The 26,060-nt window shown below is 41.6% G+C and overlaps 1 protein-coding gene across 1 annotated transcript in view; it reads left to right on the top strand.

Moving 5' to 3' along the window:
* The first annotated feature begins 12,381 nt into the window (after positions 1-12,381).
* KCTD8 (potassium channel tetramerization domain containing 8) overlaps positions 12,382-26,060 on the top strand; it is a 171,546-nt gene continuing 157,867 nt past the window's right edge. Inside the window, exon 1 of the mRNA XM_081161715.1 lies at positions 12,382-13,358. Within this exon, the coding sequence (XP_081017841.1) occupies positions 12,413-13,358 (946 nt within the window). The 5' untranslated portion in view covers positions 12,382-12,412. The remainder of the gene's footprint in view (positions 13,359-26,060) is intronic.

The raw sequence follows: 26,060 nt of genomic DNA, 5'->3' as shown, positions 1-26,060 counted from the left end.
TACTGGGCAAGTTAGCACCGTCCATGACTCTTGGGAGAAGATACCTGGAAGGTGTGAAACCCTCCTACACTCTGCATCTCTTCCCTTGACTGATTTGAACCTGTATCCTTTTATGTAATAAACCCTAACCATGAGTATAAATCCCTTTTGTGAGTTCTATGAGTTCTAGAAAATTGCTGAAATGGAGAACGGCCTTATAGACCCTGAACTTGCAATTGGTGGTCTTGAGGACCCTCAAGGTCACAGTTGGTATGAGGATGGTCCTGAACTTTGCCCCTATTTCTCTTTACTTTGCTTAATGTGGCTACTAGAAGTTGAAAAACTATACACGTCTCACTTTTGTGATTTACATTGTATTTCTTTTGTACGCCAAGGTAGGATCAGTGTCAAGCAGGAAAAGGTGGAATAAAGTATAAGGTACCACAGTTCAATGTAGAAAATAATTATTTATGTGGCAATTAATAATTTAAGTACATAAACTTGGATTCTAATCGCCTGGGTGGAATACAGTGTTACAGATGTCATGAGTTTTATCCACAAGAGGGGTGTGTACCATCAGTTTCCTGCCTAGAGCCTGTTTGACACTGCTTACAAAACTCTTTGGGAAAGAAGATTGACAGAAATTCTAGATCAGAGTACTTGAATGGAAAACAGTTAATTCAGAAAATACATTATGAATTTTATTTTTTATTTTATTGATAAAACAATTTACATCTTGTCCTTGCACATATTTTCTCTCTCAAATGTTTAAAACATATTTAATATGTTATCTTATTAACCCTGGCCAGGCTCAGGCAGGCATCAGAACAAAATTATTAGCTTGATACAGGACCTAAGTAAGAAGTGTGGGCCAGGAAGCAGAAGCCTGCATCCTAGATTAAGGGGATCAAGATTTGTACTAAGATGTAAGAGTTTAAGTACCAATAGAAGAAACGTGACAGACCATCTAAAATAGTTAGAAGCAGGGAGTAGACTCAAGGAACAAGAAGAACAGAACAGTCAGGAGAATGTTGCCCAAACCTGAAATGATGCATCATTTTCAAGAATATCTGGGTTCTCCTCACACAGAATGTATTGCATAAATATTTATAAGAAGAATTAGAAATGAAATAATAAATAAATGCCAAGTGAGGGGGTATTTACTTCTCTCCTATTAAGAACTGCTATCTAGCTGTCAGATCTTGATATGTGCTGTGTGTGGATTTAAGGTACAGGAAGGGACAAGCTCACACTTATTGATTGCTTAGTGTGTGCTGGGCATAATCATGGGCACATTGACAAAGAAAATTCAAGTAGCAAATGTTAAAATTTCATTTTTACATGGTGATATTGAGACTCCATTCAATAAGTAGTCCAAAGTGAATAATTCAGGAGCTAGACTGATTTTTCCAGTTGTCATGCAACTCTTAGATTGGCGGCAAATCCATGGCTAATAAAGAAATCTAGTTATCTGGATCCCAGACTAGTACACACATTTCCAGACACCATTAATTTCCTATAAGCAGGAGATGTTGTGATATAAGAAAAATGGCTACTTTATATACTATTTGATCTCTAATTCTGGTTCTTTAGGAGCCAAAGGGCAACATAAAACATTTGACTTGGAGTTTAGCTTAGAAATCTAAAGAAACCCTAGTCTATTTGATCCCTAACCTGCTGGAAGGCTGGTTGGGCCATTTCTTGGGCTTTTTGGGTGATACCATTCCTTTCACTCACAGTCCATTTAAGGGGGATTAGTTCTGTCTCTCTGCCAAGGCGAAGCCCGTCATCAGTTTTCCTGATACCATCTTTCTTTACGCTTTGTTCCACTAAACAGCTTCTCTAATGTTCTCATTTTCCCTTAGTGTGCATCCTCTTAGCCTACAGGCATCTTTATTTTTCCTGCCCCAAAGGTCTTTTTTACTTTATTTTATTTATCTTTTAAATATGTTTTTATTGATTTTTTTACAGAGAGAGGAAGGGGGAGAGAGAGACAGAAGCATCTGTGATGGAGAAACATGTATGGGCCGCCTCCTGCACGCCCCCTCCTGGGGACCAAGCCCCAGGCTTGTGCCCCGACCGGGAATCGAACCAGGGGCCTCCCGGTGCTCGGGAGAGTGCTCAGGTCACAGAGCTGCACTGCCGGGGCGAGTTTTAACGCTGCCAGCGTGGGCTCAGTTATTCCCATGGCAGTCAGATGTTGTCTGTTTCTGCCTCCAGCCCTTCTCTTGACCAATCTCTGCCCTTCACCAATCAGCTTTTACTCCCACACTGAAGTAACACAAGCCTGGGTTCAAATCTGGATCCAAACTCTAAGAGTTGTTAGCTGTGTGCTCTTGGGTGACTTGCTTACTAGTCACGAATCTCTAGTCACTATTTTGTCAAACAGGAATAGTAATTTCAACATCCCCTATAGAATTGTTTTCACTGCATTTACTTTATTGTTTGGGCCTTAGCACCTGGGCAGAATAAGCAGATTTGCTAATAAGCTTAATAGGCTATAAAACTTAGATCGGGTATATTATTTGTGCCATCAACCATTATTGTATACTCAAGCTGACTTAAATTTAGAAACATTTAACACATCAATTTGCTTTCCTAAAGGGACCGGTAATTTCTTTTCTCTTGTGGACGGTTTGAGTCATGTAACTGATGACCGTTTGCTTCCTCTGCACCCTAATCTTTACCTGTGGAAATATTTTTCTGTAACAACCTTTCTGAAACAAGTCAGGGCGAGTTTAATTTACTAGGTGGATGAGTAGACAGCAGGTCACTGAGACAGGGTTGTTCTCATTAGTCTTGGTTTTGCTTACGCTGTAATTTAGATTAGAAATGCCACTCTCTGGTCCAGGCCTATGAAAACCAGGCCTTTTAAAGCCGATCTATTGCACCCACTACCTGCTGCTTTTAGCACCTTTTACTCCTCCAACGGGAAGTGCTCTCTCCTTCTGCTCTCACATCACTTTGCATAGTCTTCTATTGAAACATTAACCTTACTCCTCTCTGTAATTCAACCTCTGGTTATTTATGGGTTATTCTAAGTCTTCTTTCCCATGTTGTAAGTTTTTAAAGACAAGGGTGTTTGTTGTGTGTGTTCTGTTTATTTTAGTCACTCACAGTGCACTTAGCAGAGTATGTAATTGATATTCACCAAATACCTGTTGAATTTTATTGAAATTAATTTGGTATGAACATAGATTTTAAAGCTACCTCAAAATTGATTCAAACTTTGTGTATGTCCCAAACATAAATACTATCTTTTAAATTTATTTTTATATTCGGGTGAAAATAACTGTTTCCTTTTATCTGAGCAATTTCCCCAAGAGTGGGCAGAAAATACAAAATTGTTGGTGTCATGGGTGGCCATGTACCAAGCCATATTATATTTGCTGTCTTCCCAATCTTTGAGTAAATAAGGCACATGAGTGCTATGGAGTAAATGAGAGTAATGTGGGTAATGAGAGAAATGAGCATAGTGAGTGCTGCCAGCCGAAGTGCCAGGGCTTTTGTAGGGAAAAGAGTGAACTGAGAACAGAGATTGAAATTGAGACGGTAGAGCTGGTTCCATTACGTGGAAGGATCAGAGGAGGGAACACGGTTGAGAAACTGGGTAACAAGTAGATCTGTAAGTGTCCGCAGATGTGTTTGTGTTTCCTAGGGCAGCACCTGAAGATGAAGAGAGAGGAGGTGCTGAGGGGAAATGCTGGAAGAACGTGGCAGAGGGCACTTCTGGATTAACCGAGCAGAGGCCAACCCGCTGAAGCAGTTTATTCGAGCAGAATAAATGATCAAAATGAAAATAATGGAGATTTTTATTGAAAATGAAGGAAGCGCCTGTCTTTACATATTGGCTTAAGATTTTAGACAGCCATACCATTGAGTTAGTTGCTTGTACATGTGCGTAGCCTCTTTGTGTTCATGTGTCCCCATGGGTCACAGTCAAGTATGCGAAGCCCGTGAAATGTGTGCCACGGCAAAATGCGGTGGCTCTCTTTACAGAACTCTCTCTCTGTAAGTACTATAAAGGGTGTAATGATTCTTGATTCTTACCACTCCTGTGGCATACTGTACCTTTCGGAAATGGCCACAGCAATAATTTTATTTTATTTTTGTTTACATTTTTAATTAAATTTATAGAGGTGACATTGGTTAATAAAATTATATCGATTTTAAGTGTACAACTCTATGGACTGTCATCTGTATATTGCACTGTGTGTTTACCACCCAAAGTCAAATCTTCTTCTGTCACCATATGTTTAACTCCCCTCACCCTCTCTCCCCCCTACAACAATATTTTTAGTCTCACATGCTCTTCCAGAATGTTTCCACTCTCCCTTCAAGCAGTAGAGACTATGTTTCCTCCCCTTAAATCTGGGGGTACCTTTGTGGCTGCCTTGCTTAACAGACAGAGGCCACACTTTGTGACTTCTTAGGTTAGGTTATGAAACATGATACAGCTTCTGCTTGACTGTCTCTTCTTCAAGTCATGTAACTTTGGAGCCCTGAGTCAGGATGATGGAAAGACCACATGCACAAACCACATAGAAAGGAAGAGAGAGAGAGAAAGAAAGCCAAAAGCCCCACTATTCCAGCCCTCAGATGTTTGAGTCTTCCCAGCTCAGGCACCCAGGGAACCCAGCCCAGCCACTGATGATTGTAACCTGCGGGAGACCTGAGCAAGAACCTCCAGCTGAGCCCAGAACCATTGACCAAAGAACTTACACGCGTATGTGCATAACCCATGGGCACAGAGAGCAGTGTGGTGAAGGCCTGGGGGGATGTGAGGGGGGTCAAGGGGAAAAAAGGGGGACATCTTAATACTTTCAACAATGAAGATAAATTTTTTAGAAAGAAAATGATAAAGTGATTGTTGCTTAAGTCACTAAGTTTGAGGGGGGTTGTTTCACAGCAATAGATAATCAGAACAGCATTTCCTGCCCTGGCCAGGGGGCTCAGTTGGTTGGAGTGTCGTCCCACACACCAAAAGGTTGTGGGTTCCATCCCCAGTCAGGGCACATACCTGTGCTGCGGGTTCGATCCCGGGTCAGGCACATCCAAGAGGCAACCGTAGGATGTTTTTCTCTCTCTCTCACACTGATGTTTCTCTCTCTCTCCCTTCCCGTCTCTAAAAATCAATAAAAACATATCCTCTGGTGATGATAAAACAAAACAAAAAAGTACTTTCCAAAATATATTAGGATGTGTCCATTGGACCAGCTAGGAAGGTAAACATAAAAGATACCTGCCCTGGGTCACTTAGCAAATCTGTGTCATTGTTAAGGCTGAGATTATAATTCAGAGTTTCTGTCTCTTGTTCAGACCAGTGGTCCACTCTAGTTATGAGAGTCGAAAACACGCCCTAACATTTATTGACATGAAAATTTATAACACAATTCAATTTAAAGCTAGATTTTTTAAAAAGCTGTTTATTGAACCTGAATGATGTAACATGCTATAATGGGTATTCATTAGCTAAATTTATATATTATATTAGAATGCTCTCCCAGATGGAAGCATTGTGCTTTAATTGTATTTTGAAAGTCTGATTTAACTGATGTACTCTTTAAAGTAGAATCTGGAGGTATACAAATATCAATATTTTCCTATTTTAGCAGCACACAGAAAAATTAAACAGCAGCGCAAATGCCTGTGAGTAGTCTCACTGCTAATTAGTCACACTGGAGATAAACCATTTTCCCATCATCATTTTAAGCTTCCTGTGTGCAGAACACTGAGTTGGAAATAAAACAACCAGAGAATAGTCACTGTTTCCAAAGAGTTTGTTATCTAGGTAGAGACAGAAAACAGACCCACCTGAAGGATAATTCACAACACGTACAAACCAAATATAAACAGGTTGTTCTTTGTATAAGCTATATTTAGTGCTGAGGGAACCAAGAATAAAGTAGTAGACATAAGTTTTTTCTGAAAAATTATAAAGATTTAAGACATTTACATAAGCATGTTTAAAACTCAAGTTCTGAATTATGCATTTCTAAATATTTAAGCCGTTAGTGATACGATGCTAGACGTTGTCCTAGTTACTGAAAACCACTAAGTCGAACCATATGAAACTGCCAAATTTTATTTATTTATTTTTAAAATATATTTTTATTGATTTCAGAGAGAGGAAGGGAGAGGGAGAGAGAGAAACATCAATGATGAGAGAGTCATTGATCAGCTGCCTCCTGCACGCCCCTGACTGGGGATCGAGCCCACAACCCAGGCATGTGCCCTGACTGGGAATCGAACCTCCATCTCCTGGATCCTCAGTCGATGCTCAACCGCTGAACCATGGCCGGTTGGGCAAAATCGCCAAATTTTGAAAGTTTTTACAAAATCAGCTATTTGATATGGTTCTGCTTATCAGTTTGGTGAAGCGACTGTCCCAGGCTCAGACAATTAAGTGCTACCAAGGACCTCAGTCACTTGACATAATGCTCAGTCTTTCATGTAAAAAAAATCCCAATGAAAACAGAAAATTGTACATACATATTTTTTATTTATATCAAACTATCAGCATTCCTATCCATATCCTACATTCATAAATTTTAATAGTAGATTATCTGGGGACATTTATTTTGAAATGTTGTTTGCTTCTTTTTATTTATTATTTTAATTGATTTTTAGAGAGAGAGAGGCAGAGAGAAAGTGAGAGAGAGAGGGAAACACCTATTTGTTGTTCCACTTATTTATGCATTCATTGGCTGCTTCTTGTATGTCCCCTGACCAGAGTGAAAGCCTGCAACCTTGACATATTGGGACGATGCTCTAACCAACAGCTACACAGCCAGGGCCTTGATCGTTTCTTTTTTGATTTAAGATGGTTATCAAGCACTTTACTGACTGCAGACCTTAGACTGAAGGGCTAATTTCACAAAACCAACTCACCCTCTGCTCCCTCTGGAGACAAGGCAAGCGTCATAGGAGTAGTATAACATTTACAATAACACCACTTTGGTTCCATTGTCACTTACTCGAGGAGCATCAAGTGTCTTAAAGTTGTTATTGAAATAATTCCCTGGACAAACATAGTAGATAGGACAAAATGCTTAAAAGTATAGGAAATGATTGAATTCCTGCTGTGATTAAGATTTTATTGATGGAGTCAAACTCATCATTAATAGTGAGTCACTGGTCCAAATAACAAATTAAAAGAAAACTTGTAATCTGGAGTCATTTCCAAGGGAAAATCTGGTTGGTGATCAGGAATTAACATTACCTGGCCTTATATTTTAGATTGTTTTTCCAATCAGTGAAACATATTTTTAATTATAGCACTGAATTGATAATATTTATATTTTGCAAATAAGATGACCAGTTTTAGGCTCCTGGTATATGTTATTGGAAGGGGCTTAGAATCCAATCCAGATCAGAATATCATCCCTACTCTCCAGACTTAAACTTCCCCCCAGGTGCTCTAACATTATGGGAAATTAGGTTGCCTTATGCCCCCAAGTTTTTAGGAGCTAAGCAGTGTTTCAAGGAGATTACCAGTTGGGCAAGATGAAATACTAGACCATCTTTTACTAAACTGTCCTCAACACATATATTCCCACTTGAATCTGATTAACTAAATAACCACCTTCAAATACATGACCTTTGCATAAGATAATATGAAAATGGTTTACAAATGATTTTACTCATAAACATGTGTTGATTACTTTTTATGTGCCAGACATTATATTAAGTGCTCAGATATATTGAATCATAATCTATACAAGCTTTCATTAATTTCTTTGAGTGTTTCATTTCATAGTTTTACCAAGTATCACCCTAACCTTTAATAGTGCTTCTGTAATAATTGTAATACAGAGCAAGAACCCATATAAATTTATATTAAGATATTTAAATTGCTGGAATATGCTGTATAACATACACATCAAGCACTGATATTCTGGGTTTCCTAAATACCTCATTTGCAAAGGTTTCCATTTCATAGCATCATTAAAATTCTCAAAACTGGTATGTAAGACTTTGAGGTGAACTAGTTTTTATATTCTGCTTTCCAACTTTCCCCAGATTCTACAGCAGTTGTTGAATTTGTAATGGTCATTTCCATCTTATATTTAGTCATTTCTACCAATGTTGGCCCTGCAACATTTTACTTCTTACCTTGCAAGAAGCCGTAGCCCCTTGGCTTAGCCTGGTTTTCATGAGAATGAAAAACAAAACTCACCAAATTTCACCATTAAGGAGGTGTGATGGGTGTGGAAGGGAAACTACAGTTTTCCCACTGAGAATATATATTATTTTCATTCTTCTTTTAGAGATTTTCCCTTTTGGGGGGGTGGAGGGGAGAGACTAGAGAGATGCTTCAAGGTCCCCATTCCATATGTTGATTCTATTCAAGTATTGAATTCCAGCCTCCTCTCATTACAAGACCTGTAATAAAATAATTCTCAAAACAAGTAGGTATGTAAGAGTCACAAATGCCTGAGAGCTGTACTATACAAAACAGGAGCCACTAGCCACATCTGGGTACTGAGCACGTGAAGTAGGGCTAGTCCCGCCCTAGCCGGTTTGACTCAGAGGTTAGAGCACCCGCCTGCTGACTAAAGCATCCTGGGTTCGAGTCCAGCCAAGGGCACGTACATCCATTGCAGGCTCGATCCCTGGCCCCTGTCAGGGCATGTGCAGGAGGCAACCAATCGATGTGTCTTTCCCACATCAATGTTTCTCTCTCTTTCTCTCCCCCTTCCACTCTCTCTGAAAAAGCAATGGGAAAAATATCCTCAGGTAAGGATTTAAAAAAGAAAGAAAGAAATATGGCTAGTCCATATTGAGATGTGTTATAAGTGTAAAATACATACTATATTTTGAAGATCTAGTATGAAAAATATCTAGATTATATCATTAATAAATTTTCATATTGATTACATGTTGAAATGATAATATTTTGGATATATTGGGCTAAATGAAATATATTATAAAAATAAGGTGTTACCTATTTTACTTTTTTATTGTGACAGAAAATTTAAAATTAGATATATGATTCACACACTTTTACAGGACAGCAGTGCTCTAAAAATTGCAAAGCTTCTGATATTGAAAAGAATCTCAGGTTTTTCGCTTAGAATTACAAATACTTGAGGGTTTTTTTGGTTTGGTTTTGTTTTTTGTAAAACTTTCAACTGCCTTGTATAAGATAAACAGATACCAGATGAGTTTCTGAAAATTAGAAGTGCAGTTGGCCTTGAACAGAGCAAACTAAAATTTAAACTGAATAAATAAATAAATATAAGGGATAATTAGACCACAGTCTAAAGACTGAACAAAGTTTAAAATAAAGAAAAAAGAACAGGACCAAGGTGAATTACATCAATGAAATTATACCAGTGTCTACGATGATAAAGTGCAACAAAGAGGCCCAACAACGATTACGGACAAGGGAAGAACATGCTGGGGGTGGAGTGGGGATGTTCCTGATGGCGGGGCAGTGTGACCTCAAGCCTTAGGGGTGAGACAATTAGACGGAAGGTAGGTAGAGCTACTATCATCACTCACCAGCTTTGGATCGTGGACCTATCTAGTTAGGATGTGGCTCTGCTCTCAAAAAAAAAAAAAAAAAAAGAATAATGCTGTGAAAGAGGCGTAATAAATATAGTGCACTGCATCAGACCTGGACAGGCCTGTTACTGTGACATCACCACAGTGAGACGTCTGTGGTCTTTACTTAGTCCACCATACCCATGAGGAAACAGGTTCAAGGGGGTAACTTGCTCCTATCACACTGTTACCTTCTAAATCTCAGTTACCTTCTGTGTTCTTCCTCCCCTAATCAAAGAAGGTTTCTGTTCGTAAGTAACTCTCAGCCTAGTAAAGAACTTTTAAATTTACTTTAAGTTACAATTATTTGTTATAACCTGGACTGAATATATCCTTTTTGGTGAGTCGGAAGTGCTTTTAGAGACACACAGGTTTGACCGCGTTCGTTTAAAATGTGTCGGGGAAGTAAAGTGATCTAGTACAGCTTGTAGTGCGAGCAGTTGGTGTCTTGTCTTTGCAGGGCAGCAGATCTCGAAGGGCCCATCTTTGCCATCATATTGGTCTAGGGAACATTAATGGTGGCTTAGAGCACGTGATTCTGATCATAGTATTTGGTGTTGATGACTCAGTCCACCAAAAATGATTGCTTTAATAGTGTCTCTTTCTTGCTTTCCCTTCTCTTTTAGATCTGAGTCGTTTTTGTTTTTTTAATTAAATGTAATGGGATGACTATTGGTTAATAAAATTACGTAGGCTTCAAGTGTACATTTCTGTGATCATATTGGAGGCCTCATATTCATATATACATATGCATTTTTATTATATACCCACTTTATTACAATTTTATGGCCTGTACCATACTTATCAGTAGGAATATTTGCCTTATGATAAGTGGGCTTCATTAGTAGTGGTTTGGGGCATTATTATTTATTCATCTATAAAGGTTATAAAGCCTCTTTTAATTCATTTTCCAGGAACTATTTATTTAAATCCCAAGTGTTTTCTGATTTTAGCTTTTAAATGAAGGGTAAAATCAGTTCTACTTACTAATTTGATTAAGCACTTTATAAACTTGGTGGAGATGATATGCTTAAATAAAAGTATTGGATGAAGATGCTTATCACGAACCTAGTTTTAAGTCCTAGTCCTTTGGCAAATATACTGTGTTCTCTCATTGGTCCATTAGGTTCTCCCTGCCTCAGGTAATACAGCCTCAAAATCGGTGTAACATTTTCTGTGGATGTGGCTTATAAGGAGCAATGAATTATATATAGTTTGTAATGCTCCAAAGAATTGCGTGGTACTTATAATAAAATTTTTATCACAAATCTAGTTGTTGTTGGTATTTGGTGTATTGAAAGAGAAGGAATCCTAAGTAGGCATTAATTTTTTTTTTTGGAAAAACACACATTAATATCTTTTTTTTTTTTTTAACTTTCAATCAATGGGTAAGGTTCATCTACATTATTACGATAATGTCTGAAGAAACTACTTTGTGTCCCAGTATACTCCTTTCACTTTTGCACTTTATAAATGAATGAGTGTTTTTATATTTATGAACACAAAAGGACGGATGGCCTGTTCCGTTCTCCCACACCATGAAGGAGACCTCCCGTGCATTTTCCCGTCGCTTTATGACAAATATTGCTGATCTGCGGGCTGTCATTGTGCTCTGGACAATGGAAATTAAGGTGCGCTTAAATACATAGTGTCTTGATTTGTGACCTGAGCCTTGGGGTTAAAAGACCAATAACACAGGAGCCATTTCTCTTGCTCGAGGGGCTGGGACGGAAGCGCGGAGAGGGACGGAGGGAGGGACGGGGCCGGAGAGGGGAGCCGGAGCCGCCGCCGCCCGGCCTGGCCCTGCCCCCCAGCGGCCCCCAGCGGCCCCCAGCGGCCCCCAGCGGCCCCCAGCGGCCCCCAGCGGCCGAGAGGAGGGGACGCGCGCAGTCGCTCGCCGCAGCCCTTCTCAGTTAGGGGAACTGAAGTCGACCTCCGCCTTAGCAAGGCTGCAGCTGCTTCTGGCGCGCGCCGTTCAATGGGCAATCGTGGCACTGGACTGTAGCCGACCTTCCGACCTTTCGCCCTGCCCTTAAAAAATCCGGGCGGGACACTATCAGGGGCTCGCCCCGCTTTCTTTCGGCGTCACTGCTCTCAGGCCAGCGCAGAACTAAGGGTCAGAAGACTGGCCTCGCCGGTTAGAAGCCCCCCAACCCCCGACTTCAGTGCTCGAGTGAAAACCGAGCACCACCAAGAGCGCGAGTCTTAAGGTGTGAACGGGCGGAGGAGGGAGGGAAGGAGGGAGGGAGGACGGACGGACGGACGGAAGGAGGGCGGGAAAAGAAGACAGACGGCGTCCGCCCCCCGCCTGTCCCAGGTCCCCGCCGCCGCCCCGCGCTCGCGGCGCAGCAGCTCCCCCCGGCGGCCCGCCCCGCCCCGCAGCCCCAGCCCGCCGCCCGCCGCCGGCGCTTATCTCTTTAAGTGACAGCCGCGGCCCGCGTCCCGGCCCCGGGCCTGACGTCAGCGCCGCCTCCCGGGCTGCGCGGGGTAGTTAGCGCCACGGCCCGCGCTCGGGACTCGCGGCGCGCTCGCCGGCCGCCGGGTGGCGAGTCCTCTGCGCTCCCCCCCGCCTCCCGAGGAGGGGCGCGCGGCCGCCGGAGCGCCTCCCGCGGGTCTCCGCGCCACTTCCCGCCGCCGCCCCGCGAGCGGCCGCTCCTCCCCGCGCCGCCGCCGCGGTTCCTGCCGCGCTCCCCCGATGGAGCCCGAGCGCCGCCGCCGCCGCGCGGAGCCCTGAGCCCGGCCGCCCCGGCCGGAGGAACGCGCCGCCCGGCCCGAGGGCGCTCCGCGCGCGCGCCGAGGCCGGGGGCCGCCGGGGAGCAGGGCACCGGCTTCGGGATCGAGGAAGTGCGGCTCCCCCGTGACTCGGCCGGCGGCGGGGCGCACCATGGCTCTGAAGGACACGGGCAGCGTGGGCAGCACCATCCTGCCCATTAGCGAGATGGTCTCCGCGTCCAGCTCGCCCGGGGCGTCGGCGGCCGCGGCCCCCGGGCCCTGCGCGCCCTCGCCCTTCCCGGAGGTGGTGGAGCTGAACGTGGGCGGTCAGGTGTATGTGACCAAGCACTCGACGCTGCTCAGCGTCCCGGACAGCACTCTGGCCAGTATGTTCGCGCCCTGCAGCCCCCGGGGCGGCGCGCGGCGCCGGGGCGAGCTGCCCAGGGACAGCCGCGCGCGCTTCTTCATCGACCGCGACGGCTTCCTCTTCAGGTACGTGCTGGACTACCTGCGGGACAAGCAGCTCGCGCTGCCCGAGCACTTCCCCGAGAAGGAGCGCCTCCTGCGCGAGGCCGAGTACTTCCAGCTCGCCGACCTGGTCAAGCTGCTGTCGCCCAAGGTCACCAAGCAGAACTCGCTCAACGACGAGGGCTGCCAGAGCGACCTGGAGGACAACCTCTCGCAGGGCAGCAGCGACGCGCTCCTCCTGCGGGGGGCGGCGGCCGCGCCCTCGGGGCCCGGGGCGCACGGCGGCGGCGCGGCGGACCGGCGCTCGGGCTTCCTGACGCTGGGCTACCGCGGCTCCTACACCACGGTGCGCGACCACCAGGCGGACGCCAAGTTCCGGCGCGTGGCGCGCATCATGGTGTGCGGGCGCATCGCGCTGGCCAAGGAGGTCTTCGGGGACACGCTCAACGAGAGCCGCGACCCCGACCGCCCGCCCGAGAAGTACACGTCCCGCTTCTACCTCAAGTTCACCTACTTGGAGCAGGCGTTCGACCGCCTGTCCGAGGCCGGCTTCCACATGGTGGCGTGCAACTCGTCGGGCACGGCCGCCTTCGTCAACCAGTACCGCGACGACAAGATCTGGAGCAGCTACACCGAGTACATCTTCTTCCGTAAGTGCCGGCGCCGCCGCGGTCCTCCCCGCCCGGCCGGCCGCCGTCCCGGGGGCGGGCTCACTAACGGGCGCCGCGGGCTCTCCCGCGGGCGCGGGCGCGGGCGCGGGCGCGTGGCGCGCCCGACTCGCGCGTTCTCCTTTCCGAGCCCCCCTTGGTCCCTGGGGGCACGCAGGTCCCGCGCGGTCCTCCTGAACTTTCCTGCTCTCGCCTCTGCCCGCCCTGCGCCCGGGATCGCGGGGCTCCCTTCCCCCGCGGACGGAGGGAGGCAGGGGTCGGGAGAGCCGGCCGGGCGCGGGGCCGCCCCGCCTCTCGGGCTCCTGGGATCGCGTGAGGCGCAGCGTTTCCGGCCCAGGGCGCCCCCAGGCTCCCCCCGTCGGTGCGGACCTGGCGCCGGAGCTGCCCGCGGCCCGTGGTTTCCGACGGCGCAGCCCCAGAAGCCACGGCTGTGCCCCCGGAGCCCGCGGGGGCCGGGGCGTGGGAGCGGCGGGTGGGAAAGCGGGCTCCGTCCCCCCGGGAAACCGCGGACTTCCCCCGACCGCTTGTCAAGTGCAAACTGTTCGGCCGAAGGCGGCGGGAACGGGAGTTCGGACGTCCGAGGGCTGCGGCCAGGGCTGGAGGTTAGGACGGGTCGCGTGTGCGCGCATCTCTCTCTGTTTCTGGGTGTGTGGGGGGGATGTGGAGAGAGAGGTTGTATTTTCCTTCTGGGCATCTCAAGTGCAAAAGTGGGGGGGCTGTTGAGTCCACTTTCCCAGGGGGAATAAATCCCGGGGTACTCTGAACCGGGAATGAGGGCGATTCCGGGAGCCTTGGGCAGGATGCTTTGCGCGGGGCGCCTCAGGAGGGCCCTGTGGGTCAAGTTCAAGAGCTCCACCGAATATCAGGGGGCCTGGGGATGGAGGCGGGGCGGGCTCCGTCCTCAGCGGCGTTTAGACAGACTAGGGAGCTGTTTGGGAAAATGAAAAGCCAGCTGGGATGGCAGCAGGGACATCGTTTGGCAAACGGCTTTTCTTTGGCAAGACGCAGGAAGCTTTGAAATTTGCCAGTAGTGTTAGGGAGAGTACCCCGAACGGCTATGACAGAAACAGATCAGTTTTAATTGTATTTATTTTGGTAATTTACTCACTGTTTGGGAACTAGACACCATTTCGCACTTTATTTTGACTGGAGAAGTGGAAAGGACGTCTCCTTGCACAGGTGCAAGCTTGATTGGAAGGCGCTCCTTGTATATTCCAGGACCCTTGGAGGTAGGGCGACGAAACACAGCAGGCCCCGTCTCAGATTATGTTTTTTAATAGTGCTGGGTTTTCTGAGAAAGCAAAGCATTTCAACAGAGAAGCAAAGAAAGTGTCCGCTGAAGTGGTAGATAAAAATCTAGCTGCCTTAATTATGTCAACGTATTATGACATATTGCACAGTAAAAACACAGATAGAGCCCGGCCGGTGTGGCTCAGCGGTGGAGCATCGCCCTAGGATCCAGGCTATTGCAGTTTGATTCTGGGTCAGGGCACATGCCTGGGTTTCGGGCTCCATCCCTAGTAGGGGGCGTGCAGGAGGCAGCCTATCAGTGTCTCTCATGGTTGATGTTTCTATCTCTCCCTCTCCCACTCCCTCTCCTCTCTCTAAAATCAATAAAAACATTAAAAAAAAGATAGAAAAGCCATCCAAAGGAAGGTAGTGTTTTATTGCTTATATAAAAGAATCTCTTCAATATATATTAAGTAATTAAACTTTTTAGCATTATTCTTTAAATTTTATCCCTTATCAATGGGACCTTTATTAACATTTTAGATCTTAAATGTTTATGTCATTTCAACATGGATATATTTTCAAGCATTTCCAAAGATGACATGAAATGAACTTTTGGCTTTCATGTGGTTAGTGATGTTTGTTAGAGAAGATATAAACATGTGTTCTGCAGTTCAGCTTCTTGCATTTTGGAATCTTTCATAGATGTGATGTTTCTTTTTCCCGTAGAAAGTTGTGGGCCTAAAAATGCTTATTAGTTTGTTTATAAAGAGATAATAACAGCCCTAGCCTGCAGCTCAGTGGGTAGAGCATCGGCCAGAGCACAGAAGCCCAGGTCCTCGTCAGGGCCTGTAATTTATGTGGCTCTCTCACATCAATGTTCCTCTCTCTTCTCTCGCTCAATCTCTCCCCTCCCCTTCCCTGCTACTTTCCCTAGAATCAATGAAAAAAATATCTTCCAGTGAGGATTAAAAACGACAACAAAAAAGAGGTAATAACAGGTTATCTCTAAATTATGGAAAAAAGTCCTTAAAATAGTATATTGAAGTAGGAAACTCAGCCAATTTAACTAATAAGGTAATTTGAGAGATATTTGGAATTAATTCAGAATATTTCACTTCTGGAGCTAGAAGTGTTAACAAAATGAAATAGTCATATTATGAATAACTATTTGCAGAGTACTCACATAACTAATGAGCTCACATAACTAATGAAGTCTAAGATTCATTCATAAAAGTCCCAGAAATCTAAGGAAGCAACCCAAAACTTTCCTCATAATTACCAAGTGGGGGGAAATGCACAATTTCAGATTAAATATTGTCCTTTTGGAGTAGTATTCCAGTTGTTGACCAGTCTTATATAGTTGCCATTTTTAATTTATTATGTAAAGTTGATATTAAATACTGTTATACATACATTTATTTTATGTTTTGTATGGCCTGCAGCATATTTTCACAAATTATTTTGGATGAGATTCCTTTTAATATTGGTAAATGAAAGCACATTGTAAAATATTTGTATTTCCACCTTACTCAGTTTAGGTAATGATGCAAGTATACAGCATGTAATTATCTTATTTAGGGATCTCTATTTAAAATGAATATCAGTGCTATTCATTAAAAACAAAATTATTGTTGGACTTGTTTGTCCACTGTGTTCTGAATGCCCAAGAGAGCCTTATTATCTTTGATTTTCCCTTTTGACACAGTACTTTCAACAAATATTTATTTAGTGTATAACATGCCTCAGTCATTTTAACACCTTTTTAAGTTCAGGGTGCACATGAACTTAGTTTGAAGTTTCTCTAATATTGTAGAATTGTAATTTATACACTTGAATCTCAATTTCTGCTCCTGTCTCCTTCCCTTAGCCCCCTGTATAAACAGGAAGGGAATGGCATATGGTTGAGTAATCACGACACTTGCCATTTGCCAAATGTGTGATATTGGTTAAATTACTTACCTGTTCTATGTCTCAGTTTCCTCACCTAATATATTATAGTACCAATTTAATAGGATTTGAGAGTACACGTAAAGCGCTTAGAACAGTGCTTAACCTATAATAAAAGATTAGCAAAGGTTAGCTGTTAACAAGAGTGCAGACTTGATTATTTCTTGTTGATATTAAATTTCAGTTTTGTTTTATAGCATATGTTTATTTAATTTTAAAGTTAATTGGAAAATTATTTTGCAATTAAGTGATAGAATAATAAAAACTTTCAGAAGTTTGAAACAACTCATTTAATAACCACCTTCTTTCAAGTCACCTAGCTTTGCCCGTCATAGTCCAGTTAGGTTTTTTTGAATCAACTCCAACAGAATTCTTCTCTGATTCAGCGCCAAGAAGGGTTTTAATGCTCTCCACCAGGCCTTGAAACTTTGGCAGTGTTTTCTGACAAACACTGAGCTAGATTCATATCTCCTTAAGTGCTTGTCTCCAAGTCATTGGGTTGTAATGCTAAAGGTTATAGACAGGCTATTAAACATTGAATACCAGCTTCGTTTAGCTCCATGGACACTCTTATCTATTCTCAGTCTTAACTCATTATTTGATGGTTGTTTAGACTCTGCAACATATACTCGTACTATTACACTTCATATTATTCTAATATTTAAGATGGATTGTTCTTTCTTGAAGAAAAACGATTGATTCGGCTTTCTCTTTTTGAGGCGGTGTCTGTGAAGTGCATTTGTGGCTGTTTTTAGCAATGTCTGGGAGACAAAAAATGTTGCCATTATATGACATAGACAATAGATAGTTATTTGCTTGAAATGTGATACACAGACCACCCATACTTAAAACTAGCGTTACATATATCCTTTATTTCTCATAGTCAGTGAGTTTACGGAAACAAAGTACTCGTTTCTTGATCTTCTCTTACAGTGCTTTGAGTTTTGTGCTCCATATGTTGGCTGAGTAAGATGTGGTACCAAAGTACACCTTCCTCTAGGGTTTCCCTTGATATTCTTTAAGTTTGGTATATCCGTTTTTGGTGTGAATTAATGCTATTACTGAACTGGGCTGTGAAATCTAATTTGTCTTACTAGAGTTTTATATCCTTTCTTTCAAGTTCTGATTTAGTTCATCTGGTTGGCTTGAAGAAATCTAGTTGAGTTGAAAAACGTTAAAATAGCTATTCAACAGGTTAGCAGGCCTGTTGCATTAAAAGCTTTGTAAGTAACTTCTTTCAAAGCCAGTTTATTTAGATGAATACCTTTAAAATTAATTATTGTTTTCCAGTCTAAAAATACTTCTACTTGTATCACCAAACACTGTGTTATGGAAAACAACTTTGTTCATCACTTAAAAAAAAACCAAAAGACTTGTTTCTTTTTCTTCTGAAAACTTACTGGTTATTTCTATAATTATAATGTGAAAATTTCTGCAACCACATGGCTGAATGACCTTTGAGTCAATGAAGAATTAGAAAAAGGAATAGACGACTTTTAAAACACCAGGATTCTGATTTCATGTAAATAGTTGTAATGATAAAGCAGACAAAAAAAATGACAAAAATGTTGGAGAACCAAAAGTTTGTAGGCTGTGCTATGACATTGGCTCATAAGCACATTAAGGGCATTAAACTTTTAGTGTGGCATAGTACTGTCTCTAAACTCGATCTTTTTTATAGTGTTAAGCTTCAGCTTTCCCTGCCACCCTTTCTGCAGCTGAATGTTGGTCAACTGCTATGCAGATAATGAAGCTGAAAGACTTAAATGTATCACAAGCCTTATTTGGCAAAGTATTTCTCTTAGAGCTTACAATACTAAAACTCTCCACTTGTGTGTATGTGTGTGTGCAAGAGTGTGTGAGTGTGTCTTTGTTAAAAAGAAAAAAATTCTTTTTGGAAAAAAGAGACATGATCTGCATGAAATTATCATCGATTATTATCTATTCTATTGTCAGAAGTATTAGCTGGCGTTAGTTAAAAAATGTGAAACGATTTTCCACGTGGCATTCAAAAGTAGCCCTTTTTTGAATATGAAAATAACATAGGGAGTAAGGGGAATTTTATAAAAGTAAAATTTTAAAATTTATTACCAATAAATTGCTAATAAAATCTTGATTTATTTCCTTCCAATCTTTTTTCTCTGCATGTATACATGATAAATATTTTTTTAAATTTATGATTTATACTATACAGATGGTTTATATACTGTCTTCATTTTGTATTATACATTTGATAAATTGATACATTTAATAACATTTTCCCCATGACATTAACTTCTTTATTGTCATTTAGGTAATAAAGTAGGATACAAGTTCTATGCCACAGGCAATATCATAAATATTGATGTTGAATACTTTCCCTGTAAGCTTAGGAAACATTTGACTGTTTTCAAAATGCAGAATGTGTAATAAAAAGGACATTTACTCAGTACCTAAATTTGTGATGTACTTTTTGTACATTACTTTCTTTACTATTTGTAACATTCCTTGATTTGGCATTAGTTCCCTGATACTTTGGTTAGGAAACTATGATTTGGAGAGGTGAAGTCACATACCTGGGTCATAGGACCCATATGGAGCTGAGCAAGAGTTTGAATAGTTCCATCTTACTCCTGAGCCCTTCCTCTTAAATATTTTAAAAGAATGCCTATTTAGTGCAGTCAATATGACAAATATATTTCTTTTTTTATGGTTTAATTTATCTTGATTGTTGTAAGTATTACAAATGTCCCCTTTTCCCCCCATTGATCCCCTCCACCCTGCACCCCCCCCTCCCCAGGCCTTCACCACACTATTGTCTGTGTCCATGGTTTATGCATATAAGTTCTTAGGTTAATCCCCCCCCCCCCCCCGCATTCCTCTGAGATTCATCAGTCTGTTCCATGCTTCTGTGTCTCTGGATCTATTTTGTTCATTAGATTCCACATATGAGTAAGATCATGTGGTACTTGTCTTTCTCTGGCTTATTTCACTTAGCATGATACTCTCCAGGTACCAACATGCTGTCTCATAGGGTAAGAGATCCTTCATTTTTTACAGCTGCATAGTATTCCATGGTATAAATGTCCCGGAATATGCTTGATATGATTTCAGTCTTCTTGAACTTGTAGAGACTGGTTTTGTGTCCTAACATGTGGTCTATCTTTGAGAGTGTCCAATGTGCACCTGAGGAGAATGTATGTTCTGCAGCTTTGGGGTGGAATGTTCTGTAAATGTCAATTAAATCCATCTGATCTAGTGTGTCATTTAGGGTCACTGTTTCCTTGTTGATATTTTTTTGTCTGTAAGATCTATCCAGTGAAGTCAGTGGGATGTTAAAGTCCCCTAGTATGACTGTATTGCTGCTCGTCTCTATCTTAAAGTCCTCCAAAACCAAGTTTTTTGTTTTTTGTTGTTTTTTCAGCCTGTGTGAGTCTTTTGTTCTGAGGTGTGTCTCTTATAGACAGCATATATTTGGGTCTTGTTTTCTTACCATTCAGCTACCCTGTGCCTTTTTATTGGAGCATTTAATCCATTTATATTTAAGATTAATATTGATAGGTACTTATCTATTGCCATTTTATTTCTTTATTCCTATGTTTCTTCTCTCTATTTCAACTTCTTATTACAGCAGTCCCTTTAACATTTTTTGCAATGCTGGTTTGGTGGTGATTAACTCCTCTAACCTTTTTTGTCTAAGAAGCTCTTTGTTTCACCATCTATTTTGAATGATAGCCTTGCTGGATAGTCTTGGTTTCAGATCCTTGTTTTGCATTACCTTAAATACTTCATGCCATTCTCTTCTGGCCTGTAGAGTTTCTGACAAGAAATCAACTGACAGCCTTATGGAAGCTCCTTTGTACTTAACAGATTGCTTTTCTCTAGCTGCCTTTAATGTTCTCTTTGTCTTGAATGTTTGACATTTTAATTATGATGTGTCTGGGCGTGGGCCTCTTTGCGTTCTTCTTGCTTGGGACTCTCTGTGCCTCCTGAACTTGTGTGACTTTTTCCTTCACCAGGTTAGGGAAGTTTTCTGTCATCAAACAGGTTCTCTAACCCCTGCTTACTTTTGACCTCCTCTGGCACTCCTATAATACAAATATTGTTAGTTTCATGTTGTCCCACAGCTCCCTTAGACTGTCCTCCTCTTTTTAATTGTTTTTTTCTTTTTGGTTCTTTGATTGAGTAATATTTTCTACCCTGTCTTCTGATTGGCTGATCCAATCTTCAGCCTCCCCTAATCTGCTGTTAATTCCTTCCAATGTATTCTTTATTTCTGCTATGTCATTCTTCATTTCCTTCATAGTTTCCATTTCTTTTCTCATGGTGTTGAGCATCCTTATGATCAATATTCTGAACTGTATATCTGATAGATTGCTTATCTCCATTTCATTTAGCTCTTCTTCTGGAGAATTCGTTTGTTCTTGCATTTGGGGCTTGTTTTTTTGTCTCCCCATTTTGGGTTCCTGTTTGGATTTGTTTCTATGTATTAAGTAGATCTGCTAGGACTCCCAGACTTTTGTTTGGTCATCTCACATTTGGTGCAGGCCAATGTCAGATGCTGTTTGTGACTAGCCCTGGGTACCCTGTTCAAAGCTTTCTGCACTCCACAGCTTATGGTTCCCTCTGCTGGGGCTGGGTGCATTTGGAAAGGACCAAGGTGTGTACCAAGGTCTGCTATTCCAGGCCCCATGTCCTGAAGCAGATCAGGCAGACTCAAAGCACCCAGAAGCTGTTATTCAGTCTCTTAATGAAACTCCACAGGGTGGGGTGAGAGGTTTTCTAACAGGGTGGGGCAATTGCTTTCCCCAGCAGGCAAAAGCTGCTTGGAACTTAAATGTCTGCCTGAGAAAGATGTCCTGCTATAAGGGGGAATGACTCAGCACAGGAATCCAGATGGGTGCCCTCTGAGCTCTACTCCCCCAGCCAGCCCTCCTGGATTCTCCTCACACTGCTCTAGTCCACTCTGCCACCGCCAGAGCCCAAGGTGAGTGGCTGCACACGAAACCTTGTGCCTTGGCTCTTCAAGAGGGGCCTGCATTTTCAAGCATCTCTCCCTGGCAGACAGAAACCCGGTGCTTTCCCAGCCAGATGTTGTGTGGGCACCTTTCTCAGTTCTGGTGCTCTGGGCTGTGGAGCCCAGCCTGGGGTTTAGGCCCAGAGTCCTCAGTGGGAACCCCCACAGCTGAGATATCTCTCTGGACCTCTAGCTGCTGCCTGTGGGAGCCCAGCCACCCCTCTTATGCCTCCACACTTCCCCCCAGTCTCTGTGCGGTCTCCACTTTTCCTCCTTGGTTATGGGAGTGCTGTCCAGCTCATCTTCAGTTGCAATTGATTATTCAGGGTGGTTTTTCTATATTTTAGTTGTAATTCTAGTTTGGTCCTGGGAGAGTGTCAGTGTAACTTCCACTCAGTCCGTCACCATCTTGGAATCTCTAGATAAGTATATTTGAATGTCTGCTGAGCATGTAGGATTTACCTCTAGAAACAAAAAATGGTGATGTGAGCTGTATATGAATGAACCTAATATTTCTTAATCTATGTTCAGTTTTCAGAGTGTCATAAATGTGTTTTTAAATCTTTACTTGATGGAAGGGTTAACCTTTATTGATTAAGGCTATCATATTCCCGACAATTTTAAAATTAAAGAAAATAAACCATTTAACTCAATTTAGCACATTTTTGGGGAAAGAATTAATATCTATAGGTTTGATAAACTGACTTAAGTTTAAACAGTTAAGGTAGTTATATACTCTTCTTACGTAGAAAATTCTTTCTTTACCTTGTGTAATAAAACACATTTTATGTTTTTTTCTTAGAAGATGGCAAAATGAAGAAAATCTTTAAGTTGAAATCCATTGTTATTTATGTATTGTTTATTGGTCGTAAATATTGGTTAATGCCATTGAATGATATACATGGTATAACTAGGTTCAAAACAGTATCAAGTACCTGTTAAGTATTGAGATTGGCTTTGGTAATTTTGAAGCCTTAAAGTAGAGTGGAAAATATATACATTTATATTTATAAGGCAATATATACGTGCACATTGGAAGTACTTGAAAATTAACATTTTTAGATTACTCTTCAATCTATATCTAATTACACATATTTTAAAAGCCTCATTGAAATTAACTTCATGGTGTTTGAATGAGCTTTCAGGACTTAGCAGCCGCAACCCTGCCGGACATGCTGGTGGCATCTCTAATCGAGTGCATTCTTTTAGCAGTAGGAGTCTATATACCCAGAGGTTTTGTGAGGATTCACCTAGAGAGTAATTTTATTCACAGGGTTTCAAAGTCACTCCAACAGGTAAGTTAAATACTTAAGTTCCAAGGGTAATGGTGAAGCTCCGGCTGCTGACTCAGACGTACATGTCCTGTGCCTGTCACCTGTACACTTCTCTTCATTTGTTCCTGCAAGTGAGCATTTCGTGAAGCCTAATTACCCTGCAAGATTTATTGTAGTTTGCACTTTCAAAAACAAACAAACAAAATATATGAAGTATATTATGCTGAACTTTCCTAACCCACTGACTTTTAACATAGCCATGTAATACTGAGCCCATGCTGTGGAATGTTTCTCCATTTAGCCTCTGCATGTATATCTCTTTTTATAGTATACTGGATATAGGGCCTCATTGTATTTTTTAAAATCTGAAATTATCTCTTTTTTTCTTTCTTGATGTATCTTACTTTTTTCCAGCTTTATTGGAATATAATTGACATATAACATTGTATGAGTTTAAGATGTACTACATGATAATTGATGCATTGTGATATGACGACCACTGTGGTGTTAGCTGACACTTCCATCGTGTCATGTAATTACCATTCCTTTTTGTGGTGAAGACATGTAAGATTCACTCTCTCAGCAACTTTCAAATATGTAGTACGGTATTATTAATTGTAATCATTTACAATTAATGATTACAATTGTCATCATTTACAATGCTGTGCATTAGATCCCCAGAGATTATTCATCTTCCAACAGCAAATTGAACTCTGATCAACATCTCTTCATTCCTCTCCCGCTCTCATTCTTGGGTAACCACCCTTCTTACCCTGTTTCCATGAGCTCTACTTTTTTAGATTCTGCATGTAAGTGATATCGCACAATATTTGTCTTTCTCTGTCAGACTTATTTCACTTAGCATAATGCCCTTAATTCCATCCATGTTGTCACAAATGGCAGGATTTCCTTTTTTCTCTTGGCCAAATAATATTACAGGGTGAATATATGTTATATTTATGTGCAACACATTTCTTTCTCTATTCATCCCCTGATGGACACTTATGTTGTTTCCAATGCTGCCTTGAACATAACAGCACGGATATCTCTTTGTGATCCTGTTTTCATTTCCTTTGGATATACAGGGGTGGGCAGAAGTATGGAGAGAGACATGCTGCTTATGATGATTATAACGGCTTTATTAACTCTGTGTTTCATGTTCTCACAACTACATCTGCTTTTGCCCACCCTGTTTGTACCCAAGTGGGATTGCTCGATAATGTAATTATCTCTTTTCATGTTGACCTTTCTCATCAGCTTACTTTCCTTGAGAGTTGGCTCAGGTTTTACTTTTGTGTTCTCGGCCCCTAGTGTAATGTTAGTAGTGTACTAAAAACTCAATAAGTATGTGTTTTTTTGAATGAAAGTGAAAATTAATGAGTGAACCAGAGATGCTGAAGGTTCCATTAAGGTAGTTATTGAGTTGAGATTTAGTTTAACTTCAATTTAAATTGTACTTACTGAGCAATTACTAGACTACAGCTCGGGGCAAGACATGTAAATATGAATGACAGACTTTCCCTTTGAGGTGATCACAGTAGGCTTTATGTCGTAGTGAATTATGTTATAGAGGAGTTATTTAGTGTGCTGGCAAGAACAGAGGAATGGCATGAGAAGTTGTTACACAGGCACCTACAAAGAATGGAAATAAATGAAATGTTGACTAAAATGTGCATAGATTGAAATAATGTTATAAATGAAATTGTTAGAATTATAAGCATATACATGGATTCACACATATAGACACATACACACACTTATTTATAGTTAAATGGTTGGTGGGATAGAAGGGATAAGGGATCCAAAATTAGCAAACTTGTTTTTTTTCAGTGTATGAAAGACGTTGGGCAAATGCTTAGTGCTGCAGTCTGCCCACAAACATGTTTCCAGTGCTTGCATTTCAGAGTCTCAGAGTGTGGAGTGGCTGCTGCCCTGGACGTGGCCAGGCCGTGTTGTGGTGTAAGGTAAGTTCAGGAAGTTTCTGGCTATCCTCGTAGGTACTTGTAAAGGTGAGGATCATTGACTCCATATTGCTATCTCTACCCTTAGTGTTTGAAAAGTACCTTAAAATAAACTTAACATGTATTACTGTTTTATGATCAGTGTTACAAAATCAGCTTCACTTGTACTCATTTACCTTGTGTTAATGTAGTTGTAAAAATAAATGAACTTTGTTGGCAATAAGAAGAGCACATAGTTTCATGATACCTAGTAGGATGCTCATTAGAGCAACATTTATTCACCAGTTAAACTTAGAATGCTATTTCTAACATATTGTAACAATTTTTATTGTTACACTTATATAGGGAAAAGTGTGTTAAGAATAATAAAATAATATCATAAAGAAATATATAGTTTTGACTTAAGGTCACTAGAATATTAAATGATGTAATCATTCAATTGTGCTACTTCCATTTCTTTTCACCAGTTATAATAACAAAAAACCTGAGCAAAATGGAATTCATATATATTGTTCTTTCTCATAATTTTGTATAATTAGACATGTCTGATTTTTAGTACAAACAGACTGGGAAGAGTAGTACTGTGTTTAAGGAGGGACAATACCAGAATCTCCGCCCCTCCCATTCCTAAAGCAAAGCCCTGAACATTGAATGGTTTAATATTTTTTAGTGAGATTCTTTGACAAATTCTGGCTTGAGCTTTGAGATACTGGGAAGATAATTTAATCTCTCTCCTTAAGGGAAAGTGAAGAAAAATACTACACACATCTCAGAGGGTTATGAGGATTAAAAGAAGTAATATATATAAAACTTTTAGAAGAATATTAAACACAGATTAAATGCTTAATATGTACTAGCTGTTGTTATTTATTAACTTAAAGGTCTCAAACTGCACCGCTAATTGCATTGTGATTCTTAGTACCACATTTCTTCTTTTTTTTTTTTTTTTTTGAGGAATTTGATAGCTGTACCTATTCAAAATTGCTCTGGTAGCATTATCTGGTTCCATTGTCATTAATAAAATTATAAAAAAGTTGTTGACCTACTAAATGTAAAAACAATTGTAATTTATTTTTAAGATAAGTTTATTCTAGTCAGATCTTCACTGCTTAGGAAAAAAATTAACTCTAGGTCTAGTGCTGATCAGTCGTCATTTTTGACATGATTAACAAGAATACTGGTATTCAGTGGTTATTGTCTCAAACTCTGGGTTGTATTTAGGCAAACACCTCTTAATCATACTCTATATTATAATTCCTGATGAAGGCTTTTA

This window comes from Miniopterus schreibersii, assembly GCF_964146895.1.
Source record: "Miniopterus schreibersii genome assembly, chromosome: 1".
NCBI lineage: Eukaryota > Metazoa > Chordata > Mammalia > Chiroptera > Miniopteridae > Miniopterus > Miniopterus schreibersii.
Note: the sequence above shows the minus strand (reverse complement) of the source record. Positions and strands in the feature narration are given on the sequence as shown.